This window comes from Equus asinus, chromosome 13, assembly GCF_041296235.1.
Source record: "Equus asinus isolate D_3611 breed Donkey chromosome 13, EquAss-T2T_v2, whole genome shotgun sequence".
Taxonomy (NCBI): Eukaryota; Metazoa; Chordata; class Mammalia; order Perissodactyla; family Equidae; genus Equus; species Equus asinus.
The window spans coordinates 30,594,296-30,618,600 of record NC_091802.1 but is presented as its reverse complement, the minus strand read 5'-3'; the positions used below and the strand labels follow the sequence as shown (position 1 = coordinate 30,618,600).

General features: G+C 51.6%; 1 protein-coding gene across 4 annotated transcripts in view; it reads left to right on the top strand.

Moving 5' to 3' along the window:
- AKAP1 (A-kinase anchoring protein 1) overlaps nt 1–24,072 on the top strand; it is a 33,028-nt gene extending 8,956 nt beyond the window's left edge. For all 4 annotated transcript variants that reach the window (XM_014851814.3, XM_070482948.1, XM_070482949.1 and 1 more), the window contains exons 2-11: nt 9,267–10,908; nt 13,544–13,677; nt 15,278–15,404; nt 15,953–16,080; nt 17,954–18,131; nt 19,605–19,755; nt 20,220–20,287; nt 21,935–22,008; nt 22,504–22,566; nt 23,089–24,072. In XM_014851814.3, the coding sequence (XP_014707300.1) occupies nt 9,291–10,908; nt 13,544–13,677; nt 15,278–15,404; nt 15,953–16,080; nt 17,954–18,131; nt 19,605–19,755; nt 20,220–20,287; nt 21,935–22,008; nt 22,504–22,566; nt 23,089–23,163 (2,616 nt within the window). In that variant the 5' untranslated portion in view covers nt 9,267–9,290 and the 3' untranslated portion in view covers nt 23,164–24,072. The remainder of the gene's footprint in view (nt 1–9,266; nt 10,909–13,543; nt 13,678–15,277; nt 15,405–15,952; nt 16,081–17,953; nt 18,132–19,604; nt 19,756–20,219; nt 20,288–21,934; nt 22,009–22,503; nt 22,567–23,088) is intronic.
- Nucleotides 24,073–24,305: the final 233 nt, after the last annotated feature.

Here is a 24,305-nt window from a genome sequence, read left to right as displayed (position 1 = left end):
GTGCCCCCTCCTTTCTTAGTTTACTCCCTTGTCTTGGTGAGGCCATCTTCCGGCAGCTTGCTGAGAAAGCGTGTGAGGGTGGGCAGCCAACAAGAAGCAAGCTGATTCAAGCACAGGGACAGGCCCCTTTGAAGGCATGGGTTGCGGGGTTGCTGGGGGTGGGTGGCTGAAGACAAAAGAGTTGGTGGAAAGTTGACAGAGATGACTAGGCCCCCAGATGCCTTCTGCCACTCCAGTAGAAGATCTGGCTTTACTTTATGGAGTAGCTTAAATGAGAGGGATCTGGATTTGAGCACCAGGTAGTGGTGAAAATGGGTGCTGAATGAAAGTCTACGTATTGAATGGTGCAGGTCAACTAGCCCTTGGCTCCCACATGCTGGCTTTCAGGCTGAGATCCTCTCATCTCCCACCCCAGGACATTAGAACATTCTAATCTGGAGAAACTGGCAGCCTGATTCCTGTTTACCCTCCCCCCAACCCTAGTTAAGACGCTTGCCTGACTGTTGGACCAGACTTCTCAGTTGGTCGGTGGCAGGGGGTGACAGTAACAGGCCCACTGGAGGAGAAGTCGTTGGGGGTTTTTGCCCTAAAAGAAACTGGAAGATTTGAAAGTGCCTTGAGAACAGTGCATTTGTCTGATTCATTTGTGTGTCCCACTGTGCTTTGTACCCTGTAAGTGCCAATAAAATTGGTTGAATAGAATTTACTTTATGCCTTTGTGATTTCTGAGTTGGTCATATTGCACTATTCGCACTAATTTTTGGGAAATCAGTGTCTTACCTCTTTGCCCGTTGAGGTGGTGGTGTGAAGGGGTTTCGCCTCACACTGACATCTTTTCTGATTCCTTTTGGAGGCATGTGTCATCTTTATTAGCTTTTAAGTGACGTCATTTTCGTTGTTGGATCACAGCTTCATACCTTCTGGGCCGTCTCGTGGAGAGTTCTGTGGTGGGCGGGAACTCTGTGTACCCAGGAAGGCTTTCCTGGCACCTGCTTTCGCCATTCTCAGAAACCTGTCCGAATTCACTTGTAAAGCAAGATGAGTGCCACAAGCTGGGGGTGAGGGGCAGGGTGGACGTGGCGCAGTCTTTAAAGTTTTCTGAAACCACATTCCTACCCTCTAAATGAAGCAATGGGAAGACCTTTGTAGGAAGTGCTGGTTTTTTCCTTTATCGCTTGAAGCCTGATGAGGTTGGACCTGCCGTGGGGTTGGTCAGCAGAGGAGGAGGGGTCTGGGCAGTTCACCCTGGTGTGGTTCTCTGTTGTACCAACTTTTCCAAACTGGGAGTGAGTTTAATTTTTTATTGAACGGGAGGAGGAGGAGCTCTTAACTTGAGCCCATGCCCAGGATGGGATTTTTCACTTCTGTCTCTTCTTACCTGGAGCTCCTGGTACCTAACTCTAGGTTTCCACTTTGGCTGGAGAAGGCTTCCCCGAGCAGGTGATGTTACTGGCTTAAGCCTCCAGTCTCCCGGAGAGCAGGCTGGAAAATGTTCTGTGACGTGAGGACAGCTGGTTTACCCAGAACGGGGCGTGTGGCTGGTCTAGCTGCACTGGGCAGCTGGCTGCTCTGCGGGACCATCACAATGGAGGGTGTGGGGGACAGCCCTGGGCAGGACCTCACAGCCCCTCTGTGAGCTAATTGGGAATCTATAGGGTGCCACTGTAAGTCACAGCTCACTCAGGCCCGCTAAGGATGAAGGTAACGAGCCTGTGAACACCGGGGCTGGGCTGAGACCAACGCACCTGAGGCATGGCTCCAGCACTCTGATCCCTGGGCCCCAGCCATGCTGCTGAGGTTGAGTGGCCCAGCTTACCATCATCCTTCACCCTCAGTGGCAGGACCAAACACTGCCCAGCAAGGTAGGCGTTGGCCACGGTCGCATTTATCCAGCTCTTAGGTTTCCTTCAGTTCTGCTGGGAACACCCTCTAGAGCTGCGTTACTAGGTAGCTACCAGCTCTCTGTGGCTACTTATATTTAAATTAATGTTAAATTAAAATTCAGTTCCTCAGTCACACTGGTCACATTTCAGGTGCTTAGTAGCCCCCTGTGACTAAGTGGCTGCCAATATTAGACTGCAGTTGCCACTTGGGGATCACTCAGACCTTTGCCTCTTGTGACCTGCTCTGCTTTGGCCATCTCACAACTGCTGCGACCCTGTGGTTCCCATTGCCTTGACAGTAAAGGTCAAACTCCTTTTGTCTGGCCCCTCCCAGCTCTTCAGCTTCAGCTCCTAGGACTTGTTCTGCTCTCCTCTGGGACTGGCTGCCTGCTTCCACCCACAAAGGCACCTTGGGTTTAGAACCTTAATTTACGTCATTAACCCGCCATTGCAGCAGCCTCAGGAGATTCTCGCCTTCTTTGAGACAGCCTTCCTTGGGTTCTCTTTGCCCACTTCTGAAATCGAGCTCAGCTTGATGCAGGGATGTGTGAGAGAGATGCACACACAGAGATTCTTCCACCTGGATTGTGAGCTTCTGGTGGACAGAAACTTTTTCTTGCAGCAACTTAAACATATTTGAATGTATGTGCCTGATCTCAGCCTGGTGCGGAATTAGGTAACTGCACCCTCTACAAACCAAGAGGCACTCTTGTGGTCTTGCAAAGACCTCTGTGTTTGTGGTCTTCCTCCAGCATACTTGGGGAGGGAAGGGGAGGAGGGAGGGAGGGGCCTTGGCCTGAGTGCGAGGCAGCCAGTGCTGGGCTTTCGGTTCTGGACCATGTGGCTATTGCCTCTCCTTGGAAGGCCTTCTTCAAGGGAAAGCCCCTCAGCAAGGACTTGATGTGCTGGGCACAGTAGAGAGGGAATGTCTTGAGACTCCTCCTGTTGGTGAACACTGGGGACAGTCTTTCGCAGTGTGAACACATAACCCTGGAATAATGGAAGATATGTTCAAATTTCAACCTAGAGGGTCTGTAAAAGTCCATTCAGAACACAGAGTGGGTGTGGCATCCCATACCAGGCCCAAGCCCTGACTTGTTCTTGGCTCCTAAACTCTTGTTTTTATGATTGACTTTCCCATCAATTAATTACGTGTAGCTCTTTTTCCAAATTGGCTTAGTCACTGGGACCAACACTCTTTGTACCATTCCTGGAGATTTGTCTTCTTGTTTAGCAGAAGGCTCTAGACTGTGGTGACCCATTGGTTGTTGGGGTTGGGAGGCCATTGCTTCTGCAGAGGTAAGCTGTTCTGAGAAGTGCAGGTTCCTCTGGGAGAAGAAGGAATCCCTTTAGAAGCTGGAGTGAGCAGGTGAAGCTGAGGCCTGTGGTGGGGCTGTGGCTCGTGCCTGCCTTCAGCCCTGTGTGACCACTGGGCAGCCAGCCAGCATGCATCTATTCGCAGGCAAATGGACCTGCTAAAAATAAGCAGGCAGCTATTTGATTCCAGCAGATTCAAAATAGCCCAGTCTCCACCCGACCCTCGCGATGGCAGGGCTCTGCTTCCTTCTGGAGGCAGGTCTGCCCGAGTGTCCTGGGCCTCAGGAGGTGGGGACCGCCTTCAGTTAGCTTGTGACTGTGAAGGCCTTTAGACTCACAGGGTTAAATGCCACCTATGTCTTGGGAGGTTCAGGTTAAAAAGAAAACCCACATAGAAAACCAGGGCAAAGAGAGCAACTCAAGAGTCTGGGCCCAGAAAAGGAAGGTAGCACAGAGCCTTCTTCTTCTTTTTTTTTTTATTGAGTTATTGATAGGTTACAATCTTGTGAAATTTCAATTGTACGTTAATGTTTGTCAGTCATGTTGTAGGTGCACCACTTCACCCTTTGTGCCCACCCCCCACCCCACCTTTCCCCTGGTATCCACTAAACTGTTCTTGGTCCATAGTTTTAAATTCCTCATATGAGTGGAGTCATACACAGATTATCTTTCTCTTGCTGGCTTATTTCACTTAACATAATTCTCTCAAGGTCCATCCATGTTATTGCAAATGGGATGATTTTGTTCTGTTTTGCAGCTGAGTAGTATTCCATTGTAAATATGTACCACATCTTCTTTATCCATTCGTCTGTTGATGGGCACTTAGGTTGCTTCCACGTCTTGGCTATTGTAAACAGTGCTGCAATAAACATTGGGGTGCACAGGACTTTTGGGATTGCTGACTTCAGGCTCTTTGGATAAATACCCAGTAGTGGGATGGCTGGATCGTATGGTAGTTCTATTTTTAGTTTTTTGAGGAATCTCCATACTGTTTTCCATAGTGGCTGCACCAGTTTGCATTCCCACCAGCAGTGTATGAGGGTTCCTTTTTCTCCGCAACCTCTCCAACATCTGTTGCTATTAGTTTTAGATATTTTTGTCATTCTAACGGGTGTAAGGTGATATCTTAGTGTAGTTTTGATTTGCATTTCCCTGATGATCAGCGATGATGAGCATCTTTTCATGTGCCTATTGGCCATCAGTATATCTTCTTTGGAGAAATGTCTGTTCATGTCTCCAGCCCATTTTTTGATTGGGTTGTTTGATGTTTTGTGATTGAGTTGCGAGAGTTCTTTATATATTAAGGATATTAAGCCTTTGTCAGATATATGACTTGCAAATATTTTTTCCCAGTTAGTGGGTTGTTTTTTTGTTTCAATCCTGTTTTCATTTGCCTTGAAGAAGCTCTTTAATCTGATGAAGTCCCATTTGTTTATTCTTTCTATTGTTTCCCTTCTCTGAGAAGGCATGGTGTCCGAAAAGATCCTTTTAATACTGATGTCAAAGAGTGTACTGCCTACGTTTTCTTCCAGAAGCCTTATGGTTTCAGGTCTCACCTTTAGGTCTTTAATCCATTTTGAGTTTATTTTGGTGAATGGTGAAAAAGAATGGTCAATTTTCATTCTTTTACATGTGGCTTTCCAGTTTTCCCAGCACCATTTGTTGAAAAGACTTTCTTTTCTCCATTGTATGCCCTCAGCTCCTTTGTCAGAGATAAGCTGTCCATAGATGTGTGGTTTTATTTCTGGGCTTTCAATTCTGTTCCATTGATCTGTGCACCTGTTTTTGTACCGGTACCATGCTGTTTTGATTACTGTTGCTTTGTAGTATGTTTTGAAGTCAGGGATCGTGATGCCTCCTGTTTTGTTCTTTTTTCTCAGGATTGCTTTAGCAATTCGGGGTCTTTTGTTGCCCCATATGAATTTTAGGATTCTTTGTTCTAATTCTGTAAAGAATGTCATTGGGATTCTGATTGGGATGGCGTTGAATCGCACAGAGCCTTCTTAAGGCTGAAGTGTACATGTGCACGCGTGAGGCAGCCCTTTCTGAGAACTCGGGGGGATCAGGGCTTCCTACACCACCTCATCCTGGCCTGTCAGACCGCGTAAAGCAGGGAAATGGCACCTTACCGACTCCCAACAAGTCTGTTTGACGGATGAGCTTGGCCCAGAGAGTTGAAAGTGAAGGGCTCAGTTGGGGAGGGACTTTTCTTGACCGGCAGGAAGTGGGGCCTTCGGTCACCCAGAGTTCCCAGTGAGGCGCCTCCAGGCACCCGGCGCCCTTAGCAGAACCCAGCTGGGCTCCGTGAACATGCCGCCTTTGGGTGGAGCGGCCTCTAATCCTAGGGCCACTTGGCTCTGTCCTTGGTGGAGATGGCTCGTGTCACTAATCATGGTCCCCTGACAGCAGGGAAAGAATGAACCATGTCTTCCCCCCCATCTGGGGATCTCAGACCTCTCTTCTCAGAGCACTCCAAGTCCGAGTCAGGCAGTCCCTGTCCCTGGAGGCAGTCATGGGCAGGAAGGCTTTGCCCGGAGCTGCTCTTACCGCATAGAAGCAGTGGCTCCTAGTTCTCAGCTTAGAGTCTCTCAGCTCTAGTCTGAGTGGTGGGCCGTGGGCACTGGGGATCCAGGTGGGACATTCAGGATTTCGCGGGTTGAGTGACGTGGCCTCAGGGTAGCAGTATTAAACGCCTTCTAGGGGGCCCTCCCGGCACAACAGCAGGGGGTATCTGGCTTGGAAATGGTGCAGAAACAGTGCTTCCTGAGCTGTAATTAGCTGAGTAGTTACAGCTACCTGTCTGTAGGGGGCTGTAGATCATGGGTCTCGGGGCTTAGAGCCTCGGTCTCTTGGGAGCAAGCTGGGCTGGGAAGGTGGGTGGCAGCAGTGTGCCCGTGAGCTACGGAGCAGCAGGCAGGGAGCCTGTGTTGTGGCCCCAGGCAGCTGGTTCTGTGTCAGTGTGAACTAGGACTGGGAACAGAACAGATGAAAGTGGAGGAGGGGGGTGGGAGGGTGGTAGAGGGGGCGGAGGGGGCGTGGCACTAATATGTGGGCCAGGTCTGGGTTATGGTGTGGATCTCTTGGGGTAAGGACCAAAGCCAGACTGGAAGGTATGTCTGAGTCCTGGGCCTCTGCCTTCTTACAGTAGTAGAGCCAAGTTCTGAGGGGGGAGGGGGCAACTGCTGGAGGGGCAGAACCCCTGGGATCAGCCCTTAGTTTCAAAGGGGCAGTGGGATGAGGGACTCTCCCAGCTGTTCTGAGAGGCAGTTTGTGTCTTGGGTAGCAACTCTGCCCATTACACACACACGTGCACACCTAATTAAGTCTGTGATCCTGGGCCCTTGGTGTGTAAAGGGGAGACTGCTGCCTGTGGGTCATTCAGACAGAGGATTCTTTTTCTTTGTTTGTCCCCCATTCCTTTTCCTCTTTTTCTGAGATCAGAGAATTGCTGCAATACTCTGGTAGTCACGACTATGAACTCTGCTGAAATGGGATTGCCTAGTTAATAAGGAATCAACCTAAATTTACTGACGAGGAGAAAGCCTAGGTTCAGGCCCCAGCCCCACTCCTGTTGCGTGCGACCTGTTGGTGGGACTTGATCTCCCGACAAGAGGCCCCATCAGGTGCGTGCTGCCTTCTGAGAGCCCCTTCCCCCCATAGCCTCTTTGCCTTCTCAATTTTTGTTTTTTTTACGTGAAAGACATTGAACATAAAGCCAATCTCCTATAATCTACACTCTTTTGGGGTGTGCAAGTTGTTGCAGAACAGTGATTCTCCAACTTAACGGCTCTTTGGAATCACCGGGGTTAAAAAACCCGCTGCCCAGGCGTCACCCTCAGATTCTGATTTAATGGGTCTGGGTGCTGCCTTGGGATTTTAAACCTTCCCAAGTGGGGCTAATGTGCAGCCGAGTTGGAGAACCACTGTTAGAGAAATTAAAAATCTCTCTTTCTGAAAGGAAAAATGAAGACCATCTCTATTCGCAGATAAGAAGAAGCTATTCGAACTGCTGAATGAGGTCAGCAAGGTTGTGGGTTACCAGATCAGTGTGCCAACCTTCCCCTCTCCAACACTGAGAGGCTTGGTGTGCATCCTCCTCAGTTTCCCCTGGCATTATGTGGACGTAGACATCACACACACACATGGTCTACAGCTTTCATTTTCTGTTTCACAGCAGTTTTCCCATGTCAGTGCGTGAGATCAGCTTCCCTTTCCAACACTGGTGTGTCCATGCGTTCTGTAATCTATTCAGCAGTGATTCCTCTGAATTGTTTCAGATGCCGCCCCCGAGGACCTCCTTATATATGGACCTCTGCCTGTGCAGAGCTGTTTTTTCTTTTTGGAAAAGATTCGGGGTGTGAGACTTCTGGGTCATAGGGTATGGTCATAAAGTTTTACGAGCAGTACAAACTTCCCCTTTTCTTGGTTCATACAATGCCTCGTCCCCACAGACCCATTAATTAGCGGGTTCTGGATTTAATGTGAGGCAGAATATGAGTTCCAGTCCCTTGGCTGTATGACCTTGAGTTACTTTAACCTTTAAGATGGTAATACATTCCAGGGCAGCCCAGTGGCCAAGTGGTTAAGTTCGCGTCCTCTGCTTCAGTGGCCCAGGGTTTCACCGGTTGGGATCCTGGGCGCGGACATGGCACCGCTCATCAGGCCATGCTGAGGCGGCATCTTGCATAGCACAACCAGAGGCACTCACAACTTGAATATACAACTATGTACCGGGGGGGCTTTGGGGAGAAGAAGGAAAAAAAAGATTGGCAACAGATGTTAGCTCAGGTGCCAGTCTTTTTTTTTTTTGAGGAAGATTAGCCCTGAGCTAACTGCTGCCAATCCTCCTCTTTTTGCTGAGAAAGACTGGCCCTGAGCTAATATCCGTGCTCATCTTCCTCTACTTTATATGTGGGATGCCTGCCACAGCATGGCGTGCCAACCGGTGCCATGTCCACACCTGGGATCTGAACTGGCGAACCCTGGGCCGCCGAAGTGGAACGTGTGCACTTAACTGCTGTGCCACTGGGCTGGCCCCTGATTTTTGGTTTTAAGAAGACATTATTTTTGCAGACAGAATAAAATTTGCTGGCGTGGGAGGGCCTGAATACAAGGATTCTAGAGTAAGTCCATCACATACCTCTAATGAGAGCTAACTCTGCTTTGTGAAGCACTTAATACATATCTCAACTAATCCTTGTGCCAAACATTCTTTATGAGATGTGTCTCCACCTTAAGATGAAGAAAATTGAGTTTTCTATCTCCTTTACGTGTCTACTGCCTTCTTCTAGGCCCTTATTGTTTCTCCTTGCCTGGATCTGACTGACTTAGGTCTCCAGGTACCTTTCGCTCCTTTCTGCTCCCAGAATCACCTGGAAATGTAGTTTGGTGTGTAAGCCTTGCAGACCTACGCTCGTTCTCTGTTGCCTACTGATGAAGTCCAGACTCCAGGACCCTCTTCTAGCCCACTAAACAACTTGAGTGTCTGAGCATGACCTCTGTCTCCATGCCACTGTGTGTGTTTTGCTGGTTCCTCACCCTGGAGCATCCCTTTATCCTTTAAAAAATCGTATTCATCCCTTGTTCTGGTTCTTTATTACTGTGTAACTGCTGCTTCATTGACTCATGATCTTGTGGGTACATATGAGGGACATGTGTATGTGTTGATTCCATGGGTGTTTAAAAATGCTCCAATGTCACCTGAATAGATAAGTGTTCTGGGAGTTTAGAGAACTAAATCTTTAAACATAACTTGCCCCTTGGGAGAAAATAGGGAGAATTTGGTGTCGAGAAGTGATGAAGAAAGGGAGTTGGATTCAAGAGAAGTCTCAGCTTGTTTCACGGGAGTGTGCGTGGATGAGGAAGCAGAAGGGGGAGGTGTCTCTTCCTGCCCACCCTCCTCCAGCAGATCACGCAGAGTCGTGGGTGTGAACAGAGGGGGGGCGCTCGTTTGGGGGCAGGGAGAGGGAAAGCACACCTGTCGGTTGTCTTTCCCATGCACTCGCATCAGGATCCTCCCGGGTGACTCTCACAGCATCCCTCTCTCCTCTCCTCCTGTTCCCCCAGGTGTAATTGCTTCAAGCCTGCAGGATGGCCATCCAGTTCCGTTCGCTTTTCCCCTTGGCGTTGCCTGGAATGCTGGCGCTCCTCGGCTGGTGGTGGTTTTTCTCTCGTAAAAAAGAGCATATTAGCAGCCATGACGAACAGGTGGAGGCCAGTGCCGTGGAGCTGAGGCCGGACCCTGCCCTCAGTGAACCACTCCCTGGGGAAGACGCCTGCCCTGGAGTAGTGTCCACACCCCCCAGCGTCACACAGCCGCCAGAGAAGGAGCTGTCCACCGCGAGCAGTCCTTCCACGGAGCCCCCAGCCTTGCTGCGGGTGCATCCAGCCTGTCGCAGATCAGAGTCCTCAGGCAGCCTTCCTAATGCCACGGACATGAGATTTCGACCGGGAATGCGCAAAGACGACAGTACAAGGGTAGAACTAGCCCTGACGGGTGATGAAGCCAAGTCTGTTCCTCCAGAGTGTCCCTCTCCATCCCTGAAGGGTGTTCTGTTCCCCCATGAAGCAGTTGAGGCATGTAAGCGAGAGTCCACTTTCAGCAGGACAGCAGGGCGGGGCCAGCAAGGTGGCGCAGCCCCCACTGAGAAGCTTGGCCTCGGAGAGAAGGCAAGAGAGACAGGCGGGGCCGAAGGCACTGGTGACGCAGTGTTGGGAGAAAACTTGCCGGAAGAAGGTATGTTGTCCCAGGAGCATGGCTCTGAATTGCAGAACGGCAAGGCTCCCGGCCCAGCTCCCTTGGGAGGAGGGGGAGAGGAAGGGAAGAGCAGCCCGCCCCCGGTGGAGGAGGATGCAGCAGGGAAGTTGTTGAGTAGCTTCAAGTCAGCTCATGTGGAGCTGGCGAAGGATGATGAGACGCCGGCACCCCAGGTCAGAGGTGGCAGAGCTCGGGATGGAGACTTCACAGGAGAACTGCGCAAAGAAGAGACGTTGGATAAAAATGAGAAGATTGAGCAGGCTGCCTTCGAGATCATCTCCAAAGTGATCGTGGAGGCAACTGAAGAAGTGCTGGCCACCACGATGGGCAAGATTGCAGGTCGGGTGTATCAGGCTTCAGCTGGTCAGCTCCAAGGGCAGAAGGAGGAGAGCTGTGCCCTGGTCAGCCAGAAAACCTCCCTGGGGCAAGATGCCGGGGAGCCCACTCTGGCCACAGCAGAGGCAGCCACAGGCCCGTCAGACGCTGCCCTGCCCTCTCCAGGCCTGCCGGCAGAGGACCTGTCACCACCAAAGACCTATGTGAGCTGCCTGACCAGCCCTCTGTCCAGCCCCACTAAGGATGGGAAGCCAAAGAGCTCCGCATACCACATCTCCCTGGCCCCCTGCCCACCATCGGCCACCCTCCCCAGAGAGTCGCTAGACGAGGCGAATGTCCTGGTGGAAGATGCGGGCTGTGTCACCTGCATGTCCGACAACTGCCAGGGTGGCCCGACTTCAGTGGCCTCCTCTGGGCAGTGCTCAGATTCTGTCAGCACTTCAGGGCTCGAAGACTCTTGTGCTGAGACCAACTTGAGCCCCAGGGACAAGGCCATCACCCCGCCGCTGCCAGAAAGTACTGTACCCTTCAGTAATGGGGTGCTGAAGGGAGAGTTGTCAGACTTGGGGACTGAGGATGGATGGCCTGTGGATGCGGAAGCAGATCATTCGGGAGGTAGGAGGGTCTTGGGTGGTCCTCACTTAGAGGACCGGGGGTGGTGTCCCTTTATTCCATAGGGAAAGGGTGCTGGTCTGCCTCTCCCTCTCTACTTCTCCAGTAATGGTCTCTTCAACTCTGTCCCAGCTGGCCTGCAGAAAGTTGGGTACAGCATAGAGCTGGTGGGTAACTGGGAAGTTAGGCTACGCTGAACCCCAAAGCCATGGGAGCTGTAACTTGATTCAGCAGCCAGTGACCCTCCCCAGCCCTTCCGAAGGAACCAGCTCGCAGGTGGCTTCACCAGTGAACCTATGTGTGCCTCGTTCTCTCTTTTAAACCTCTTAATGGAGAGGCAGCCTTAGCTTTAATTCCCTTGAGTACCAAGAATGGGTGTGAGCTTTTTTAATGGTTTATTTCCTTTTAATCATGTGCTTGTTCCCACGTCTTCACCTGCTTTCCTTCTCCAGAAGCTCTTTCCGGGTAAGTGCCCAGAGAATGGCCCCAGCTTTGAATTGAGTACTTGCGGGAGGCTCATGCTTCCCGCCTTGTTGTTGTCAGCTCCTCCTTCGCAGACAGCCTCAGCCACTTTCTTTCTGTGCAGCTGCAGCTCCACCCACCCCGGGAAAAAGAGGGGTAATTTGGTAACGAAGTGTCCACTGGGTTTTTCGAGTGCTGACCCCAGCGTAGACAGTTCAGACCGCTAACGTACAGGTCAGCAGCTCCTGACCCTGGTTTCTCAGCTACCCCGGGGTATTTTCGTTTATCTCATAGAAAGAGGCCATGCAGTTCCTGCAGAGGTCTCTGGCTTGTTGCCCTGGAGCCGTTCCCTACCATTTCAACTCCAGAAAGCCTGGGAGCGTTAGTACTTCAGCAGCATCTTGTGTGTACCACACACTGCTTTTTGTAATCTCTAAGATGCTATTGATTAAGACGCTGCTGTTTTATGTACCACTAAAAGAGAAATAAATGCTGCTGATTATGGTATAGAAGACCAGAGACTGTAAGGTGCACCCTAACTTCAGAGATGTTAAAATGTTTTTTCTTAAAAAAAAAAGCATCTTAAAATTGGTGAAAATCTTTTAAGAATAAAGGAGTTTCCCTTTGTCTATTGCCCCTCAGCTAATTCACAAGCCCCTCAGCCTCATCCTGCCAACTCTAGGTTGATTGTAGTAGCTACTCTGATGGGTGGAAGGCATCTGAGTTCTGGCCTTGCAGGAGCAGAGGCTGTGACTGCACCGAGCCGAGGTGGTGGGTGGGGAGGCGTGGGGATGGCAGATGGAAGCCTGGGAGCTCCATTCACCAAGCGCTCACTCGCGCCAAGCTCCAGGCTCGTGCCTTCCGCGCATTCTCACAGTAGCCTTGCCTTGTGTGTGAGGAAGTTGAAACTTCGGGTAGTCTAGGGACCACCCAGCTGAGCAGAACCTGGCCTTTGAGTGCAACCCGCTGCAGTCCCGGTGTGGTCTGAGCCACCCCTAGGTGTTGTTGGGGTGGCAGGTATCAGCCAGCCCTGTTCTGTCGGGCAGAGGCTGGGGCTGTGTGTGAGCGGAGCGCCTGTCAGCCTGCTTCTGTGTCTAGCAGGCTGGCTAAGTGGCTGCCCTAAGGAGGGGTGGTTCTCCCTGCCTGAAGCCCATCCCTGGTGTGGAGGGAGGAGGTCACTTTGAAGGTGACTCTTCCTTAGCTGGGAGTGGAATTCATCTAAGCCTTACTCCTCTGCATCCAGCCAGCACATGGATTGCCTGGCAAATGATCACATCCAGGGTTTGGAGAAACATGTGGAAAATAACCCAATTAGTAGAATCTCAGGAGTGATCTATTTCTGGCAATTGAGTCGTCCATATTTAAGCTGCAGCCACTTTTCTTAAGCTGGTCTGGCCCCTGTTTTTCTGTGCTAGTCCCTTTGGCACACTCCTGAGAGAGAGTGGAGCTGCTAAGTGGGTGCCAGCGCCCTGCTTCCCACTCTGTCCCCTTGGGAATGAGCTTCAGCTCCGTCTCTGACCGGGGGTTAAGACCCGCCATGAGCCCGGAAGAGCATTCAGAGTTGCACAAGTCAGGCCTGAGCAGAGGGAAGGGAGGGCTTCCCTCATCCCCTTCTGGCAGGGCCCTGATCCGGATGAGAGCAAGGGAGAACGCTACGTAGCTCGGCGTGGCTGAAGGCCACTGCCCATTAGCCCAGGCCTGGGGCCTTTGGGACTGGGGACCCCTCGTCTGAGGGGCTGGCATAGCTGGAAGGGTGTGGACCAGCTGTGACTGGTTGGCCTTCGTGGAGGGCTGCAGCAAATACCTGGCTTCTGGGACCGTGTGGACCTGTTGGCCTGTCCCCTCCCCCATGCCATGGACTCTCCTTCCTGGGCCAGCGTCTTTCTTCCCAGTTCACCACTTGTCTCTGCTCCAGCAGCTGTGGCTGGGTGTGGCTGCCAATTAAGCAAGTGGGACTGTAAGTGACAGGCTAAAATTAGGTGTATCTACACCCCCAGTCCTCCTTTCATTGGGGTTGTTCTGAGCCTTCTAGACTGTGACTTGACAGTCACCTGCCAAGCTTGAGGAGGGGGCGTGGGGCGGGGGACTCCCGGGAGCGTGAGTTTGGAAGTTGTGCATTATTAACTGCTCTGAGCCCGTGTCTGTGTGTCTGTGTCTGCTGCTTCCTCCCCTGCAGGTTCGGACGGGAACAGCATGGATTCGGTGGATGGCTGCTGCGGCCTCAGGAAGACGGACGGTTTCCAGAATGCCCAGGCAGGCTCCACTCCTAACAAGGTCGACCTCATCATCTGGGAGATTGAGGTGCCAAAGGTAAGAGCTGCCAGCTCACAGTTCCCTGGAGGCCAGAGTCATCAGGTTTGTGGGGTGGGGTCCGAGGGAGGGACAGCAATCCAGAAGAAGCCCCTGAGTGAGCCAGAGGCTGGAGGAAAGGGAACGCCACACTTTGCAGGGTTCGCAGAGCTGCCTGCAGAAGGGAGTTCCCCCCGCTGCCATCAGGGGTGTCCTGTTCTTGTCCTCTTCCAACTCACAGGCCTGCCTGCCTCCCCTGGGGCTTTTCCCCTGTGTGCTCAGGCTCAGATCTGTTTGGAGATGCCGACAAAGACCAGACTGAGGACGTGGGCCGGCCAGGAGTCCCTTCACTGTGCTCTGCTCAAGCTCTCCAAGGCAGAGTGTAGTTCTAATTAAGCACAGCGTAAATCCAAATTCTAGAGAACTTGAAAAGCATAGAAATGTAGGAAGAAAATAAAAATCAGCTCGAATCCTACCCCTGAGAGTGCGAAGACTTTTATTTCCTCCTCCTCTTGCACCCTGTGGTTTTTAAACAAAACTGATATTGTTGCTTTAATTAATGCTTTTAAATATTTAACAATTTAATTTCCCTGTGTTATTCTTTGAAAATGTAATTTTAACTGCATTATTCATTGTGTGAATGTCAATTGACTTCACGGGTCCCCAATTCCAGGGTGCTTAAGCGGTTTCTAGCTTCTTGCTGTTCTAACTTACAACTTGCTAGCTTGAACTTGATGTTTATCTCTGGGGCTCAGAAATAATTGCAATCTCTGGGGGCATTTAGCTCCCTGCTGCGGCAGAGGCTTGGCTGGGTTTGAACTCTGGGTCATGCGGGCTGCTGTGACCCGGGATGCTGGCTCCCTCGGTTGTTCCCTCCCCCAGTGACCCTGAGAGTGAGTGATCCTATACTCTTCTCCTACAGTGGTTGCAAAGGGCACATCCAGGCAGCTCTGGGTGCCGAGGGACTACGGCCCTGGTGGCTCTGCTGGGGTGGGGTCGTTGGGGATTATTTCAGAGCTCCTCTTACGTCATGGCTAAGTTTGGCTGCTTCTGTCCGCCTTGAACTCTGGTCTGCTGGCCCTTGTGTTCTGAAGGCTCCAGCCTGCTGTCACTTGGCAGCAGGAGCCCAAGGGTTCTTTCTTGGACCTTTATTTTCAAATTGAGCCCCTTTGTCTTTGGACCTGAGTATACTGGAAGAGATGCAGGAGTTGTAAGTCGGCCCTTGTGCTGGGGAAACATCTCATAGTGTGGATTTGGGAAGAGAAGATGCTGCCTTCGCAGCTGTCTGGATTTGGATCGTGCTGTCGGGGATGAAACGGGAACTGCCTGGTCCTGGAGCCAGACTGCCTAGTATAACTGCTTCGTAGCTGTGTGAGCTTGGGCGAGTTACTTAGTCTCTCTGGGCTTGTTTCCTCATCTGTAAAATGGTGACAAAGGTTTCTGTTTCATAGGTACTATGAGTAAATGTGAGTGCTTAGAACAGTGCCTGGCAAATGAGTGCTGACATGTTAACCTTTAATAATGTTTGAACTTGCCCTTGTGTCAAACAGACGCAGGTCTTTGGGAATATAGGCAATTGGTTTCTCGTTAACTCTCATATCTCTTTCTTTCTCTCTGGAAGCACCTAGTCGGTCGGCTAATTGGCAAGCAGGGACGGTATGTGAGTTTTCTGAAGCAAACATCTGGTGCCAAGATCTACATCTCAACCCTGCCTTACACCCAGAACATCCAGATCTGCCACATAGAAGGTCAGGGGCCGCTGCTGCCCTGTGTTTGGTTTTCTTCCTTGAAATGTAAAGCCGTCTGAGCCTCAGTTGCTCCCCTGGTGGCCTCTAAGCCTCTGAGTAGAAAACCCTGCTCACCCAGGTGGAGGGAGCACTGGGTGTCTTCCCTTCAGCCCTTGTCTCCAGTTTAGGTGCTTGAGGCAAGGAGAGGCAAGGGCACTCGGACGGAGGGCCAGGGGTCCTAGGTTTATAGTACCCCCTGCCCCACATGGCTCCATCACAGAGCAGAAATGTGTCCCCTCTGGTCAATGAGGGCCAAGTCTTGCCCATCTCCTTGCCTCCTGTTGCATTCAAAGCACGGGTCACAACAGCAGATGTATTGTTTGAAAGGTCAGTGGGTTTGAAGCCCCTTTAGAGGCCTATCTTCCTAAGGCAAAACTTGGCATTTTGGCACCTTAAAGATGTACGTGAACTCTAGGAAAAGTCCTGAAGGATGGGGAGTGTGCCTGAGTTTGGTTTTGCAGAATTTGTCGTACCCACTGTGACTGTGTCCTGCTTCCACCCCCATTTAGGCTCTCAGCATCATGTAGACAAAGCACTGAACTTGATTGGGAAGAAGTTCAAGGAACTGAACCTCACCAATATCTACGCTCCCCCACTGCCTTCACTGGCACTGCCTTCTCTCCCAATGACTTCCTGGGTGAGCATGCTCCTGGGGAACCAGGACTTCCGATACTCCTTTCCCCCATCCTACCCAAAACAAGAAACTCCCAAGACCATGGGCCAACAAGGCCAAGAGCTCATTGATGCCAGTGTCCTCTCAGCTCTGACCTCCGGTCATTTCCTCTTCTGGCCTGTGTTCTCTGGGGTCAGGATCAGGGCTGGAATGCTGGTAGGAAACCAGAGGCCTCTCTGTCCCTACTTGAAGGACCCCTTGCCCCTGGCTCTGCCGCCTGGGCACCCTTTGTGTTTTCAAGGCATTTGCCTAGAAAGGGTTATAGTCCATCCAGGGGGACATGGTGTGTCCAGACTGGCATGGGACTCCACAGCGTGTCCAGAGTCACAGTCTAACACCTCTGAGGCCTGGATCAGACCCACCATTGTGGGCTTGGATGGGCTTGTAATGGGTCGTCATGTTCCTTTTTCCCTGATGAGCGGGTGTGGTGGTGGCCCTGGTGAAGGATTCCCTTCCCCTTCCCTCTTCACAGGACGTACCTAGATTATAAAGGAGAAGGAATCCCCCCGAGGCCCCAGAAGCCAGCTGGCTCTTTGGAGGTTGTCCTGGGAGTTTGGCAGGAGGAAAGGCTGACATCTCGGGGCCCGCTGTGTGCTGGGGGCTGCAGGGTCTTTTGGGGCCTGCCACTCATATCCTGCGGCGTGCCTCCAGCCCTTTTAGGGCCTCATCTCATTGGGAATAGAATTGAAGGGTTCTGTAGGCCAAAGACCACTGCATTTCACACAAGTGGGCTGAACGTGCTGCTTCAAGAAAGCTGCCTCCCTGACCTTTGTTCAGGACGGTTGACCTTTTGGTTCTGTATCTTCACCTCCAAAGACCCTTGTGCTTTGGGGGAAGGGATGGATGTTTGGGAACTGAACCCCACTCCATGCTTCCCTTCGGAATCAGGGTTTTTTGCAGAAGGCTTGGCCCCAGGCCCACTCTCTATTTCTAAATCATTGAGTGGTTGGTAAGGCTTCCTTCCCTTGTTCTCTGTGTGGCTTGGTGGGACTGGGGAGGAGATCCCAGATGCCTCAACCAGCAGCGTTGGGGCAGGGGCGGAGGCCAGGACACTTCTTGGGGCCACCTGATTGGAAAGTGGACTAGAAGCCCTGTTGTGTCTAGTCGCCCTGTGTGTTGCCTGTAGCTTAGCATCAGCAAAACTGGCGTCTAAGAACAAGACTTCTAGGAACCAGTCTTGGCTTCTTTTAGGGCCTTTAATGTGAGGCCTGGCCACTGAGCAAACCTACTTTGCAAATCCTAGAGTAGGAATGAGTTAGAAGGGTGTCTGTGGAGTGTAGAGAAGAGCAAATACAGCTCAGACTGTTGCAGACCTTGACAATGGACCCTTGCCAGCAGAAAGGCAGAGTAGAGAGATGCTGTCAAACCTGAAGCTCCTGGGGTCAGCTGCAGGCCCAAAGGAGCTGCCTGCAGGGTGTGAGGCCTGCCCACCTCTTTTTCTCGGGTACTTTGTTCTCAGTGGCCACCTCATTCCTGATTGCCCTCCCTGGATGTTACTGACTCATCAAAAGAGGTGGGGGCAAGGGAAGCTCTGGTTTGTGGCCCTGGCCCAAGCCAGCAGGTCCCTACCCCAACCCTCCATTAACAGCTGGCTCTTGACAGCCTTCCTACCACCCTGAGATGAGGCCGCCTCTGGTGGTTGCTCGTGGTATTGCAGGACAAGGGCTCCAGTGGTGTCACACACTTTCCATGGCTACAGTAGTTTTCCTTGACCCTCTACCATCTGGGTTTCTTTGGGTTGCCATGGCCTTTTGAAAGATACGCTGGGGCCTCGGGGCTTCTCCCAGACCTGAGAAAGGTTGCTGCAGTGCCCACTGCCCCCTCCCCTTCTCTGCAGCTCATGCTCCCCGACGGCATCACTGTGGAGGTGATCGTGGTCAACCAGGTCAATGCTGGGCACCTGTTTGTGCAGCAGCACACGCACCCTACCTTCCACGCGCTGCGCAGCCTGGACCAGCAGATGTACCTCTGCTACTCCCAGCCTGGAATCCCTACCTTGCCCACCCCAGTGGAAAGTGAGTGCTGCCCTGGGAGTCAGAGGGGAGTGCTGGGCTCTGGCCAGGCCAGGGGGAGAAGCATTGGGGTGGCCTGTTCTGCCCTTGCTCTTGACTGGAGGAGGCCATTCTGGGATCCTTTGTGGGAATAGCATCCTTGAGCTCTTACCATTGGTTTGGAGTTTCTCCAGACTGATTGTCCTGCTAGCCCAAGCTGGTGTTTCCATTGGTTGACAGATGGGTTGGAGTGGAATATTGACGCATGGATTCAGATCCCAACTGTGCCACTTACCTGTTGAATGGGCCTGATGCCCACTTGTTCCAGGAATTGGGGTTGGATACTGTATTATGTGTTAAGTACCTGGTGCAGATGCTGGTTCCCGTAGAAGCTCCCTAAGAGCAGCAGACCCCTGTGGTGGGTTGGCTCTCTCCATTTGACAGATGAGAAAACTGAGCCTCTGAAGGCAAGTGACTTGCCTGAGTGACAACTGAGCAGGAGCTGGAATCTGAACCCAGTTGCACTCCTGAGCCTGTCATTTGTCACTATGATCCTTGTTGTCCTTGTTAGCAAGAATTGAATGTCAGGACATCTCTCCACCCACCCCATCAGGGAATCCTAACCTGGAGCCCCCCAGTGGGCTTCCAGGCATTAGGAAAATGTTTGACATTATCTGTAGCATTGTTATGGTTTTTTCCTTTGGAGAAATAAGGATTTAGTTTTCATCAGATTTTCTAATGTTGCCTCAACCCAGCAGTAAAGACCAAACTGGAGTCCAAGAGGTGACTGCACCAGGGGTCAGGGTCAGGACACAGTGTGGTGGGCTGTGTCTCACAGGCCCTCATCCCCACTGGCCTGGGGCAGCTGCTGAGGGCACTACTGGGTGACCTCACCCCATGGTTCCCTCTGTCCTGCCCCAGGGTAGGGTTGGTGACCATTGGGGCACTTGTTCTCCAGCCTTACTGGCTCCCCAGGGCATCAGTGCCCTCAGCACCTTCCTGAAGCCAAGGCTAGAAGAAGTGGGCTCTAGGCCTGGGAGTCCCCTTCTGATCAACTTCTGAGTTGTCATGGGCTGGAGCACCCTTGAGATACCAGGCCCCTGAGATCTGCTGCACTTGGGGTTCTTGATTCTTTCTGGGACTTTCTCTCAAGTCCCCAGTCCCTGAGTTTTGGATTTTACTTGGTTTATTTCAGTTAATCTGCATTCATCTCAGGCTTCGGAAAGTTTCAGAGTAAATACATGTGGATGCGTGCTTTTTGGTCTGGATAGCTTTCTGGGCAGCACATAGATGCTGGGCTGAATGTCACATGTCCGGGTCCTTCCATTGGCCAGTCTTGGCTCTTGGAGGCTTTGGGGACTCCTTGCCGTTCCTTTGCCCTGTGAAGGTGCAGGCTTCTGAGAAGGAACGTGGGGAGGTGGGTAGCATTGACCGGCGTGACCCTTGTTGCCCTGCCCTGGGCCAGGCGTGTCCACACACTTTCCTCCTGCCCTGTAGTAACGGTCATCTGTGCTGCCCCTGGTCTGGATGGTGCCTGGTGGCGAGCCCAAGTGGTAGCCTCCTACGAGGAGACCAACGAAGTCGAGATTCGCTACGTGGACTACGGCGGCTATAAGAGAGTGAAAGTGGACGTGCTCCGGCAAATCCGGTGAGTCGAGACCCCTCAGGCAGACAGTCATGGGGCCTGCCTGTTGGGGGATGTGTGATTTCTGCACAGCCGGCTCAGTCCTCCAAGCCTGGGGCACGAGTTAATTCCCCCGCCTGCTGCCTACTCTCTTTGAGCAGAGTCTGATGTTAACAGACTCCATTGTTCACCTCAGCCAAGCTGAGCTAGAAAGGCCTGTCTCGTGGAGGGAGTCCCCCCAGTGTCACACAGCAAAGGGAAGCAGGCTTCTTTCTGGGAGTTTGATGCGAGAAGTGCCGCTGAGGTCAGGCTGCAGCAGGGCTGGCGGGCTGCATTCTGGCGTGCCGGGCGCTGTGGCCTGCTGCCCGTCACATGCTTCACTTCATCCTGGGTTGTGGGGGTCACGGCGCTAAGCAGAAGGCAAATATCAGCTGGAGGGAGTCAGCCTTCAAGTCCATGTTAAATGTGCTTCTTTCTTGCCTTTCTAGGTCTGACTTTGTGACCCTGCCGTTCCAGGGAGCAGAGGTCCTTCTGGACAGCGTGATGCCCCTGTCAGGTAACAGGTGGGGCCTCTGGCCTGGGGAGGCAGTTGTTTGTTGAGAGGTGGCCTTTCTCTTTGGGGGCCCTCATTCTCACCTGGAGGGCTTATGCTAAGAGATTGCTGCCTCTATCTGTTTGATTGACTGGTTCTGGGCTGAGGCCCGAGAACTTGCATTTCTAACAAGTTCTCCAGGGATGCCAGTGCTGCTGGTCCATGGACCACCCTTGTCAGGTCCCTGCTCTAGACTTGACCCAGGCCTCCAACTTTGAGAGGCTTCTGATACTGGTACATTCCAGAATGTAATTGAGACCGAGAGTCTTTGCACCTGTGGTTGGAGGTGGCATTGAGGACCACAGCACTGCTCAGCCGGGCCTTGGCCCCTGGTGGCATTGTGGGGACCGTCCTAACACTCACCTATGTGGTGTCTTGGACTGTGATCACATCACCAGAGGGAGGGGGACTGGTGGTACGATCCTGAGCAAGTTATTTAGCCCTCTGGGAAATGGGGCAGCACCCCTCTTCAGGGTGGCTGAGGGAATTGCATTAACCCAGCAACTGGTAGTAGACAGTGATCACGTGGCGGCTATTCATGGTGTGTCCTAGGTCATATTTGTAGGCACCAGTCCATTCATTCCACTCTCTTCCCTCCCCACGTTTGCCCTCTCTAATCTTTTTTTTGAGGAAGATTAGCCCTGGGCTAACTACTGCCAATCCTCCTCTTTTTGCTGAGGAAGGCTGGCCCTGAGCTAACATCCATGCCCATCTTCCTCTGCTTTGTACGTGGGACGCCTACCACAGCATGGCATGCCAAGCGGTGCTATGTCCATACCCAGGATCCAAACCGGCGAACCCCGGGCCGCCGAGAAGCAGAACGTGCAAACTTAACTGCTGCGCCACCAGGCCAGCCCCTGCCCTCTCTAATCTTGATCTTGTCCACAGCAACAAAGTGCATAAGAAACACCACAGTTTAGCTGGAGTCCTGTTGGCTAGAACACTGGGCAGAGGCTTTGTTGATTTTCCTTTATTGCTCCTGTCCAGCCTTCCTCTCTATTTCTGTGCATCTCAACAGTCTGTCCAGGCCCAGCTGAAACACTCCTTCCTTCATGAGCCTTTCCCAGACCTTCATAAACCTGCCTCTCCCATCCTTACCAGCTCTTGCTGTGAGCATGTTCTTGTACGTAACTTTTATAATCTATGAAGAGCGCTGTCTCAGTGCTCTGCCCACTGTAGAGTCACTGCCCGTCTTGGGCTGTGTGGCCAGCTGCCTGGATTTGACTTCTACCTTCACCTCTCTGGGAGCTGGTTGACCTTCGGCCATCAACCCTTGTCTCTGTTCCCCCTTGTAAAGCGAGGATAACACCTGCTATCTCATGGGGTGTTACTGATTCGGTGGAAGAACACAGACAACGTGATCAGCCCCCAAATAGTGGTGGTGGTGATCTTTGCATTGGAGGCAGAGTTTCTGTCCTTTGGTCCTCTCTCCCCAGTGGGTAGGTAGCACGTAGCAGGGACCCTGAGTGTGTTCAGGTGGAGGCCTGGGCTCTTCTCCAGTTCCACGGCAGCTTCTGGAGCGTTCTACTTGGAAGACTCCTGGAAGTTGTGTGACAAGAATGCTTTGCCTCAGTGAGAATCTAAATGTCACTTTCCCTTCTCATTCTAAAGATGACGACCACTTTTCACCTGAGGCGGATGCAGCTATGAGCGAGATGACAGGAAACACTGCCCTGCTGGCTCAGGTGTGTGGCTGGCGGGTGGGAGCGGGGCAGGCTGGACAGAGTCTGTCTGAGGAGCCTCCTGCCAGCTTTGGCAGTGCCTCCTGCCCTCGCTTTTCATGCATCTGGTCTTCTCGGGAACTGACCTTTGCATTCCCTCTTCCTGGGTTGGCCAGCAGTTTTGTGTTGTGTTTTTTTTTTTTTTTTTGAGGAAGATTAGCCCTGAGCTAACTGCTGCCAATCCTCCTCTTTTCGCTGAGGAAGGCTGGCCCTGAGCTAACATCCATGCCTATCTTCCTCCACTTTATATGTGGGATGCCTACCACAGCATGGCGTGCCAAGTGGTGCCATGTCCACACCCGGGATCCGAACTGGTGAACCCTGGGCCGCTGAGAAGCGGAGTGTACAAACTTAACCACTGCACCACCGGGCCAGCCCTGGCCGGCAGTTTTTAAGGAGAGGTGCATGGAGTAGCTTCTAAACATGCTTGGGGTTTTTTTGTTTGTTTTGTTTTTTCAGGTGACAAGTTACAGCCCGAATGGCCTTCCTCTGATTCAGCTATGGAGTGTGGTTGGAGATGAAGTAAGTTCTGTCCTTCTTTTCCTTCTAAGTTATGGGCCAGCAGGAATGAATTAATTCTACCATTGCTGCCTTGTAAGCTAATCGGAGGATGTAACTATGCTAAATGTCCCCTGGGGGGCACTGGTCCAATAGCCAGAGACATTTTTGGTTGCCACAGTTGGGGGTGATGACGCTAGTGTCATCTAATGAGTAGAGGCCAGCGATGGTGCACTATACAATGGTGTGATGGCATCGTAAAACACCAGTGGGCCTTTCTGGACGTCTGTCCATTGGGTTTCCTCCCCTCCATCCCATGGTATTAAAACTTAGATTTCTTCAGTGTATTGAAAAGCCTACCCTCATGCCAACAGGACATTTAAGTAAACGCCCCTGTTGGCCTAGAAAATGAGTCATGCCCCCACCGCTGTTGTGCCTGTTGCCTGTGGTGGTGGCCTGGGACTGGGAGAGGAAGGGCCCAGGCTGCCTTGAGAAATGACCCCGAGATGCCGTGGGCAAAGCTCTCAAGGGGACTTTGTCTTCTAGGTGGTGTTGATAAACCGGTCGCTGGTGGAGCGAGGACTTGCTCAGTGGGTAGACAGCTACTACTCGAGCCTCTGACCCCGTCCTCACAGCCGCTGCTGGAGTCCTTTTTGCACTGTTGAAATTGGGCTTGGCACTCAAGGCAAAGACTTTACATCAGAATAACAAACGTTGTCCTCCCCAGAAAGTCCTTTTTTTCATACTGTAGTCACGTTAAGACATTTTGTCTCTGAGACAAGGAAGGAATGGTGGGTTCTCTTCAAGCCATAGGATGATGTTTAACAAGCCAGTTGGTTTAACCTGGTTCCAAGCTGTTAAAAAAAAAAAGTGGAAGAAAACAATCTCAACCAGATTGTCCTATTTCCCCTTTATTCCTTCCCGCCTCCCCTACCCAAACCCAAACCTGCTGTAGCAGACAGACCAAGGAATGTGTTGCTTGCTCGAGAGGGTTTCTTCTGCTTTAAAATCTTTCTTCAGGGAGCAAGACATGAATTAACTAACTGGTATCGATCACTTATACCGCTCACGTAAATGAATTTATGATGTTTAACCAGTTTTTATAAACTTCATCTAGGTCTCTCAGAAGGCAGACTTTTTAATGCATATGTAGATACCAGGCAGTCACGCCTCTGGCCTTGGTCCGTCAGGGAGGGAACTGTTATCTTGCCAAGCCTGGTTGTAATTTGTAACCATTTTCTATTTGTGCAAACTCTGTAAATATGTGTTTAAAAAAATGTAATATTTTGTATAAGATACACTGGAGAACAAAGGGAACTCAAGATTTTTCCACAGCCCACGTCACCTGTGAGCAGAAGTTACTTCTGCAGAGGACAGCTGCCCATCCCAGCTCCTGCCACGGGCTCGGCTCCGTGGCTCCTGCAGACTGGACGTGCCGACTGTATGGGGTAGATTGATCCTGGGATTTTTTTTTTTTCCTGTTTTGCTGTACAAATTTGTTAAAAAAAAATAACTCATTGAATTACCTTGCAGTGGTGTGCGTTTGATTCTTTTTTAGACTGGCTTCAGCATTGTGCGATTTAAAATAAGTCACTTAAACTTATATAAATCTTGAACTGTGTACATGATAGCTTTGAGTACATTTTTTCCATGGTGAAAAAGATTGGGGGTGGGTGTGAAGAGGTAGTTGTGAGTGTGGTGGGCTTGGAGGAGCCCGTCTAAAGGAGACCCATGGCTCGTTGAAGATAAAGTTTAGCCAGCAA